The sequence below is a fragment of the Orbicella franksi genome, chromosome 6 (assembly GCF_964199315.1).
Source record: "Orbicella franksi chromosome 6, jaOrbFran1.1, whole genome shotgun sequence".
Taxonomy (NCBI): Eukaryota; Metazoa; Cnidaria; class Anthozoa; order Scleractinia; family Merulinidae; genus Orbicella; species Orbicella franksi.
In genome coordinates this window covers 19,540,353-19,550,352 of record NC_138150.1, presented here as the reverse complement: position 1 = coordinate 19,550,352, position 10,000 = coordinate 19,540,353, and the positions used below count along the sequence as shown (strand labels likewise).

Genomic DNA, 10,000 nt, shown 5'->3' with positions numbered 1-10,000 from the left:
TCTGACAAAATCTCCAGCAACTCATCATTCGACAAGAAGAAAAACCTGTGACATAACACGCATTTTCAAAATCATGCAAATGAAGTATCTTCATACACGCTAAACTAAATCTTCCTTCTATTAAAATGTCTTGAGAGATTGGTGAAGAAAAATCTGATTAAGAATGAAAGCGCAAATAGAAAAAGTTGATAAACATTTCATCAACTTGTGACACAAGCTACTGAAAAAGAATACCGCTGAAGTCAAATCCATAACTCCTGCAGACCAGTCGGAGGTAGCCTGTGTCACAGGATGCCAAATATTAGTTTCTCGTACTTCGAATTTACCATCATTTCTTCAAACAAAAACTTATGGCTACTTAATAACAAATTATTTTATCATTTACAGCTGCAATTAGTTTTATTTCTGAAGTTAACCAGAAGGACAAATGGTATGGCAACACATTAACCTGATATTATTTGATTCTTATTAGAGGACCTACAACTCTTTAAAGCGTTCTGAAAATTCTCTACTTGTTCCACAGACGTCAGGCTGCAATCATAATTTTACCTTGGAAAGAACAGTTGCTTCTTTTCGAGATAAGCATTAAGACCCTTCTGAATTTCCTCCAGCAGTTGATTTGATTCATTTAGCCTTCCCAGCATGTTAGGCTGCGCAGTAGCAGCGAGAACTTGTGTGTCTTTAACCTGAAAAGAAAACTCTGAGTAAGTCTAATAGCTGGATATGAGAATCTTGCAACATTTCTAGTAACTATTAACCAGTAATTTGTCTAATTCCTTGGCAGAACATTACTGGTCAATTATTAGAGTTGTCACCCCCATCCATCAAACTCTCTGTTTTTAACGTCCTTTCATTCAACTGCCTTTCATCTAAACAGCAAAACACGGTAGTATCATTACATTCATTCTAGGTTATATTTCATTCTCGTTCTAAGTGGAAGGTGAAGCGAGCGTCAGGCGCAACCCATACAAAGCAGGAAATGTATGGAAAAACAATAGCTAAAGATTCGCTTACAGCTTCAGTCATGATGTCTTTCCAGTAGCTATCCACAATTCCAAACTTTCTTCCCTCTTCTGGCATCTGTGCCATGATATCCTCAGAACTGAAAATTGGCTCCAGGTATAACCATGTTGCCTGACACTGCAATAAACAAATAGACACGTTTCTCTTCCTATTTTCTTCTTGACTGTACAGAGAGACGATCCTGCCTGGATTGTCTGGACAGGTTATCTCCCTTTACAAGCCACTACATGTAGCATGCATTAGGTATCAAGGGTGCAGGACCTTAGTTTAATTCTATTTCAGTCTATTTCTATTAATAGAAACAGACTGGAATAGACTTAACCGCAGTTAATTAAAATTACTCTGAATAAGAAACACTGTCCTGCTATTAAACGCTTCGCCGTTTTCAAGACTGTAAATACATTTCTCAACCGATGTTAGATGTTAACGCAGTCTTTTTAATCTTTTGATGTCAAAATGAACTTATTTTGCGGTATCCTCGGGCATTCCAGGGCTTTGCAATAAATTTCAAGCACTGCTTATTCAATTTGAATTTCAAGGAGTTTTCAAGGAGAAAATCATTTTCAAAGAGTTTTGAAAGACCTAGTAGTTTTTCAAGGAGGTTAGTGTTTCAGGCCCGTGGGAACCTTATATTTACTGGTTCATTTATGGCACTAACAAATGGTGGTCTCTGTAGCGTGAAGTGACTGCAATTATTGCTATTTTCCGTAGATGGGAAAATAGCTCATTTCACTTACACCAGCATTTTATCTACTTGTCCTGACAATTGCTTGGTACTAGTTACATCATGTTTAATCAAACAGCCATAAAAGCCTGGCCAAAATTTTCACTTTCAGATATTTCAGTCTCATTCTGAAATCGAGCGAACCCCACATTCCAATCTATCACATACTAAAAACGTTAAACTATTTAATTGAACTGGATTCTGGCACTTTCATTCCAAACCACAAACCTTGAGCCAAGCGTCAATGATATCCTGCATTTCAATTAGCCTTTCACACCATTCCTGCCAGAAACCAAAAAGCGTATAGTGTTTAGGGAAGAAGTAAACGCCTTGGCAAAAATGCAATAATATAAATTACGTAACATGTGGAAGAAAAGTGTCCCTTGGACATAATTTGGCATAAATGGAAAGGATGGTTATTATGTCATTATAGGCCCGGCAATTGTCAGTTGTTATAAAGACAGACTTCAGGCTTGATTTTGAAGACATAGAAGTAATATATCAAACACGAAAGACCGTGTTTGACCACATTTCCAAACAGCGAGAATAGAGTTGAAAATACGACGCGCAGCAGAGTATTTCTGATGAAGTTCGAGGTGTTTGGAAATGTGGTCAAAGACTGTCTTGAGGGTTTGATACATCTTCTCAATCGAAACTAAAACAAAGAAGAAAATGGAGAAATAAAATTGTAAAAATCTATGCTAATTAAGATCAGATATCCAAACACCGTCACGGTCATGATTTCCTTTGTTTAGACTTGATGAATTATTAATGAATTTGAGAACGTTGTTTCCGAAGCACAAAACTTAGACATTTCCTTGTTGTGTACATATATGATCTTTTGTATGTTCACTTAAAAAATTGATAATGTTCAATCTCTGCAACCCTGTCTCAATCCTGGCTACACTGACATGTAGCTAACTTCTTTTCCATGATTGCTGGTTTCCTTGCAACCTTCCTTAGGTTGTCCTTGTAGGTTCTTCCTTTGTCTACTTCATTTATTGTTAATACCTAGCATATATACTGTGTAGACATCAGATGTCCAGCAAAGACTTTAATTTAGCAAACCTTGATGTCTGCCTCAAACGGTTTTATGAATGGAGAACCACTCATCGTTTGTGCTTTGACAATGTGATCATCAAGCAACAATTGGATATCGTCCACAGCTGACAGGATAGACACGCCCTGTTGAATAAAGTACAACACATGATTTAGTCAACCAAGTGAATACGTCCTACAAATTGTAGAAATCATACAGAAAATAGAAATAGGAATGGAAAGATGAAACGATAGAGGAGGGGGAGTTACAAAGACTTGCAAAGTTCTGTTCGTAATTGTGTCCATCTTCATAAACTGTTCTATGCCCACTTACTGAGTCTCTGTACGGTGTGAATTCAAAGTACATGTCCTTCCATTCAACCTTCATCTTCTCCATGGCTTTCTCCAAACCAAACTCTTTACTGGCAGCACCACTTATCTCATCAAGTCTACAAGGAAACAAATGAAAATTAAGAGCAACAAGTTTCAAATGTTCTAGGATTTGGTAGAATGGCAACATGTACAAATTGCACACAGGAACACTTGGAGGAGAGCTCTTTAAAAAAATTACGAAACGTAGAAGAAAAACACTGTACCCTAACGGGGAAGTACAATATTTTCATACTTCTACATAAAAAGGAAAAATCCTTACTTTTCTGTGAACTTGTGAAGATTGTATTCCAGCATGTTGCAGAGGGATGTTGACGGTTCAGGTTTGATGTCAAATCCAACAACCTCACTCATCTGTAATAAATATCCAAACATCTCATGAGAAACCATAAAAGGTGAACATTACTCCTATTCTAAACAGTTTAGGTACTAACATTTTGATGAAATATAATCAAACTAACAAAACATTGTCTTTTACAGATACCTGTTCCCAATGCCGTTCTCTTAATCCAGGATTGCAAATAATTTGCAACAGCGGAATGTGAACTTTGAACTTGTCAACCTTGCTCTTGACGCTGTCAGCCACTCTGCGGGGTCCTGGAGCATCACTGAATGTTTTGGTCAGTTTCAACACTGTTCTGTACATGCTGCCAATTTCTTCTTCGACTTCTTCTGAGTTAATGTCAGTAAATGGACCTTTTAAAGCAGGAAAGAGAAAAACAGTTTATGCGTTCACAGTGTGTGTGTCAAAGGTAAATTTTGTGACATTGAAAAACCTCTTAAATTTTAAACGTAATGACTGTACACCATTTATCCCCATTCTTGTTTATATCAAGCCTTTTGCAAACATTGCAAGCATTGTTTGCATATCGCTATGATAATTCAATAGCAGGAATTGGAATAACTCACGAATTGAAAGGAAAATATTTCAGTTATCAACTATGTGCTAAGAACAACCACCTGCAATATCTATTACTTCTAAACAACTTGCCTCCTTGTTGTTTTGTTGTTGTTTTTTTCAACACTTCATTTATCGGAATTTTACGACCAAGCAAAATACTGAATCTTACCATTAAGCCAAGCTTCATTTTTGTTGTGGAAAGATAACGCTGTTCTCCACAACTTATCGTAAGGCTCTTTGTACGCAATCATCGTTTGAAGTATCGGGAACTGTGTCGCCTCAAACTCCAACAATTCTTCTTCAGTATTTACTTGCTGTAACACCAGATACGTTGTATTACTAATTTATCAAATATACAAACATTTAACGTATATCAGGCCAAGTCTGTTGAACACTCTCAACAAAATACCCAAGTAATATCAGAGACCCCATCATGGAGGGGCTGAGCATCCCACATCCCATTAATGTTTTGCCTAAATATTCCGCATTCCGTTTTTTGCAGTTGCAACAATTAACGATTTTTCCACACTATATCTAGCTGAATGACATTTCAGGCTACTCGATATCCGTTTCATCTGATCCAAATCTCCCATATTCCTTAATTTTTCCCCAAATATCCTGTATCCTGTTAACTTTTTACTCAAATATCCCTTATCCCGAAACCCCCAATAGGGTCTCATCAGATAAATACGAGGTATGTCATGGAGGGCACATGTTGAAAAATGTTGCCCAAAGTTTTCAAGTTCATTGTCCCCAGTGGTAACTGATTCTAAACAGCCTCCTTCCTTCTGGGTTTATTGTTGCCTCTTTGATGTTTTAAAGTTTGCCAGAAATTTAAGGCAACTTGAGCATCTCTAGAAGTATTGTAAGTTGATATAGCATATAGCTTATTTACTGAAAAAAATATCTGCAGTGAGACAGGAATATGCAGATATTTGTCAGTAGTAATACGCTAAAACGTGGAATGAACTTAAATAATGTAGGATACATCCAAGAGAGTAAAAACAAATAGAACATACGATGAGCTCCTCCTGCGCTCTCTTTAGTGCATCCTCAAGTTCATCAAGCTTCTCGACGTTCTTTTTCATTTCATCAGCTGCCATAATCTGAAGTTAAGAGGTAACCCAAGTTTACATTTTAAACGAATTATAACAGAAAAACGACAAAGGGTTAGTTTATATTATCAGCTGATCCAACGTCTGCCTAAAAACGTCAGTTAGTAATTACCTCTTTCTTCCTGAAGGCTTCAACTTCTTTGTTGTATCCATTAAGTTTATCTTCAAAAGCCTTGACCCTGCACAAAAAAATTGATATTGCTTTGGAATTAAAACATATCCCTTTATGACAAAGTTCCCCTTAACAGCAAGAAAGCTCATCTAGAAGACCCACTTCAAATATTAGAACCCTGCTTATTTATCTACATTACGTTTGTAAAATGAGAATGAAAGATATGTCAATAACAACATTTTAAACAGCTTCAAGATAAAAAGACAAAAACAAAATGCTGAGGAGTGTTCACTGTTTTGCAAAGAACTTGTTAAATATTATGAAGGTGCTTGAGGATCATCTTTGTTAGAAACAGAATGCAAAGGAATAATGCTTCAAAGTGGATCATAAAGGGGCATTCCAAATATATATTTTCAAATAATACATTGACATAACAAATTTCACAAACCACTGTTACTAACAACTTTCGATTGCCATACTACACAACTGTTAGGTGAAACCGTTTATTTGCACTTAGCAAAAATAGTCCTGTGACGTGACTACATGTATTTCAAATTAATGCCAGCATCTCACATTGAACAATTTAGCTACTTTACAAGACAGTTGTATGGAATGTAACCAGAGTCACCTTGAAATTGGAACATTGCATTCAGTTAATCAGAAACGGGCCACATTATAGAGTATCACTTACTTTCTCTTAACCTCGTCCATAGCCAAGTCCTTCCTGTGTCCAATCCGGTTTTTGCTGAGTTCAAAGATTTTCTGAATGTGCTCAGGCCAATGAAACACAGTGCTGTTCAACTTCAGGTCTTCATCTGACATAAACATGTTAACGCCGTTTGGAAATGCACTCATTAAAAAGTAATTAAAAGTACAAACAGTGGCTTCAGAAAGCCCTAACGTATGGTTAAAATTTAAAAACCTCAGAAAATTTCTTGTAGACTTACAAGACAAGAAAAGTATACTGAAGGGGAGCTTGGAGAGAGCTGTATTTAGTGTTTCACAGTATGTGACGCAATCTACCTCCCGTTTTCCTAAGTTAGTCTTTCACCAGACGTTTATTTTTTTGCCGTCTGTTATTTTTCTTTGAGCATTTAAATGGCTAACAAATTGCATTTAGACAGTGTGTGATAATGGAATAAAGTATTCCACTTTCTTCAAAGAAACACCAAATATTCATGCAAAATGAAAGATCAATGGGAACTAAAAACAACCCTCAATACTCGTATTATTTTAAAGATGAACTTCAAAGCTTTCTTTACTGAAGTTGACAGATTTTCTTTAATTTGGACTGAGAGAATTTTGTGTCAACCTAAGACATTTAATGTGACACAAGGAGGTCTGTCATTCTTGTCACCACTTAACTTCAAAATTGTTAGGAATAAGTTATCATGACAAATGTAAAATTGCTCAATGCCAGGGGATAAATATATGGGCTATAATATCTCACATACATGGAAGAGTAGCATAATCAAGTAAGAACAGAAGCCGCTCTCCAGCCTCATCAACAGCAGTCTGCAAATTGACGACAGTGACTGAACTGGCATTCTCTAAGAACTGTGTCAGTGCCACCAAGTCACTTGTGTTATCTGGCATCTCTTGCACCTTGTCTGATATCTCATCGTAGGATTTGCACAGTCTGAGGGAGAAAAAGGAACTAATGATTATTGTTGTTTGTAACCTTTATTTCCAATAGTAATGATTTAAACACCGGAATGGGCATAACATATAAACATTTTCTAGCACAATTCAAGATTATGCCACAGTTTGAATGAACTTTTTCAAACTATGTGTGAATTCATCTCAAGCATGGTCTTAATTTTGTAACTGCACAGTGTGCAAAGATAAGTCATTAAAGTATTTTGTGACCTGGTGAGCTATGTTGCTAAGCTAAATGAGTCCTCAAAACACATCTTGTCTTGAATAATTCCCAGCAATTAAGGTTATATTCTCAGACCCACATTCAGAAGCATGTGCACGACACGAAGGTTGTTGAATTTTTGAACATGTATGGTGCTTGTAATGAGAAATGGCCATTTTCCTCTATGAGATCTGCCTTCTGTGAATCATGGTAGTTGTATTTGTCATCTGAGACTGGATATTTGTTTTGATGAATACAACTACCAGGATTCCCTCTAGGTGCATCTCATAGAGGAAATAGGCCATTATAGTTTTTCTAGCACTCAAGCATACCCTCTGTTCTTGTCCCTGTTCTGATCCACTACATATTGTATCATTCTGTCAGCCAGACGTGCAGCACGAGCAGACAGCTCCTGGTTGACAACATCACAATTCAAGCAAAGCATATTCAGAGGAACAGTGATGTGTAGTGAAGCAATCTCTTTGGAGAGGTTTTGGTAAGAATCGATTTTCTGCAAAAAAAGAAAATATTTTAAATTTAAATCTGTTCTGTTAACCGAGTGATAGGAGAAACTGAGACAAGTCAAAGTAGTACAAAGAATAACCCAAACATCTGTAAGATGGACTAACTAAAAGCATTGCAACCACTTTGGATTTAATGGGAGTTACACAACAATGCAGTCACACGCATTTTCACACATGGATGGAAAAACGAATTGAAAAGTTAAAACACCTTTCCCAGCCTACAGAATAAGGAGGACAGGTGATGCTCAAGTGCAAAGCCACAGCTGTAATATTTTAGTTGTATTTATTAAACAACAAAACAAGAGACAACTGCCCAAACAAAGTAAACTGTACTCGCTTCTCGTGATATTTGTCCTTTCACACATTCACACTACTACATTCACACATGCATATCCACACTAGATTTAGGCATGCATTCACACTACATTCAATTTAGATAATGGACAATATGACTAATTCTATTTAAATCTGGGTATTTACTGATGCTCTAAAGCTATTATCTTAATACCTTGGACAATGCTAACAAGACAGGCTCATCTTGAATGAAAGTGTTGATTTCTGTGTCTGCCTTGTTGTTCAGCAAATCCTGATATTTCTTGTAAGTGTTCAGATATCTTTGACAAAAGTAAAGATCGATCAATGATGTGATAAGAAGCATGAGTTGTATTTGTGCAATCATCACTCAGTTGTAAACATGTGATTGTTAAAAAAAAGTTACTTGTTGTAATTGAACAAGAGCTTTGTGAACTAACCATTATTTAAGTCAGTCTTTTTTTAAATCAATATCAATTACATAGTTAATTAAATGTCCTTATTGCAAACATGTGATTGTGAAGATAATAAAAATCAAAACAATAAAAATAAAAGGCATCTCTTATTTTCAAATATTATATCATTTTATAATGTGAACCACTACACCACTACCCTGTATCTTTACCCCATAGCATGTCGTATTAAATCTCCTTATCCTTTACTCTACACTCTTAAAAAATGTGATGTAGCATACACATGTAGCAACCTTTCAACATCCCTTTATAAACGGAGGAGGATAAGTAAGAATTTTGACTCTTGTTCAAAATTGCAATGCATAACTGATGACGGCATGGGCCTGAGCTCTTTCTACTCTGCATCAGTCCCATGCACTGTTTATAGAAATAGCTCCTGGGATAATTTGCCAATATCATAATAATAAATTATAATTATGCATACTTTTGAGGGCCCACAGTGTTGAGTTTAAAAACATCCACTGCTTGATCCATGTAGTCCTGAACTAGGGCTTCGTCAACATGTACTGAGCGTAGGAACAACCTCTTGTCTTTCATATCAGGAAACAACTCGATTTCAACCTAAGTAAAGAATGAAATTTGTAAATTGTTTCTTTGTTAGTACTTGCTTCTGCAGCACTACATGTATAATGTGATGTCATATCAATTGAAACTGTGATCTCAGGTATTAACCTTTATTTACTGAAGTATATCTATATATATCAAACTGCCCCACTACAGGTTTTGTCACAGGTTTTGTCACAATAAAGAATATGTATACTTTCTGGAAGGCTTAAGATCTGAAGTGGTGCTAAATAGTGGAAACAAAATAATATTATTTGTCTAATTTGTCGTCATGTCTAAGTGGTAGGTCTGTATATCCATGATAGGGATAATAAAATATATAAATATATAAATATCTTAATTGACCACTCCCCCAATGGGGCTTTTTAGGTCCAATCCCAACTGGTAGGAGGCAGACCAGTTGGCTATTTACAAACATGGCCACGTACAAATGTATTTACAAATCTGATGGCATACATGATATCACTACATCATGCTAGTACTGGAAATGACAGACATACCCTTGGTAGATCCTCTGCATTTTGAACAATATCTGTCAACAATCTCAGCAAGATATCTCGTAGTTCTCTGAATGGAGGATCAAATGTCAGCTTCCCACTCTCAACTTTCAGCTGCACAACCATAATCTGATAAACAAATAAACTTGTCAAATCCCCAATTCATCACAACACCAAGTGATCTGATCTTTAGAATTTCAAAATCTCCCCTAAGTGACAACCTTTCATAAGCAGCCATACTTGACTCTCAATACCAGGCTCACATGTTTAGGCTTCTATGCAGATTGGATTTATGTTAACTGGAAAAAATTTAAAACAGTTTCATATTGATATTTTTGTGAAAGAGCCAGTATTATCTGAAACAACAGAGGAAGAAACTGGCTTATAACTTTTCAGAGTAAAAAAAAATTTAAACCACAAAACAGATGGTTGCTTCCAGAAGGGTCAATTGATGTTACCGGTATTG

The 10,000-nt window shown here is 36.2% G+C and overlaps 1 protein-coding gene across 1 annotated transcript in view; it reads right to left on the bottom strand.

The window, feature by feature from the left end:
* Window positions 1-10,000, bottom strand: part of LOC145489463 (dynein axonemal heavy chain 3-like) — a 105,014-nt gene that overhangs the window by 79,107 nt on the left and 15,907 nt on the right. The window contains exons 12-28 of the mRNA XM_081468443.1: window positions 9,538-9,663; window positions 8,898-9,034; window positions 8,197-8,302; window positions 7,497-7,675; window positions 6,758-6,942; window positions 5,995-6,118; window positions 5,304-5,370; window positions 5,096-5,182; window positions 4,246-4,390; window positions 3,660-3,871; window positions 3,438-3,529; window positions 3,120-3,234; window positions 2,816-2,932; window positions 1,976-2,029; window positions 1,015-1,140; window positions 550-686; window positions 1-45 (exon numbers count right to left, since the gene is read on the bottom strand). The exon at window positions 1-45 is cut by the window's left edge and continues 157 nt beyond it. Of these exons, the coding sequence (XP_081324569.1) occupies window positions 1-45; window positions 550-686; window positions 1,015-1,140; window positions 1,976-2,029; window positions 2,816-2,932; window positions 3,120-3,234; window positions 3,438-3,529; window positions 3,660-3,871; window positions 4,246-4,390; window positions 5,096-5,182; window positions 5,304-5,370; window positions 5,995-6,118; window positions 6,758-6,942; window positions 7,497-7,675; window positions 8,197-8,302; window positions 8,898-9,034; window positions 9,538-9,663 (2,054 nt within the window). The remainder of the gene's footprint in view (window positions 46-549; window positions 687-1,014; window positions 1,141-1,975; window positions 2,030-2,815; window positions 2,933-3,119; window positions 3,235-3,437; window positions 3,530-3,659; window positions 3,872-4,245; window positions 4,391-5,095; window positions 5,183-5,303; window positions 5,371-5,994; window positions 6,119-6,757; window positions 6,943-7,496; window positions 7,676-8,196; window positions 8,303-8,897; window positions 9,035-9,537; window positions 9,664-10,000) is intronic.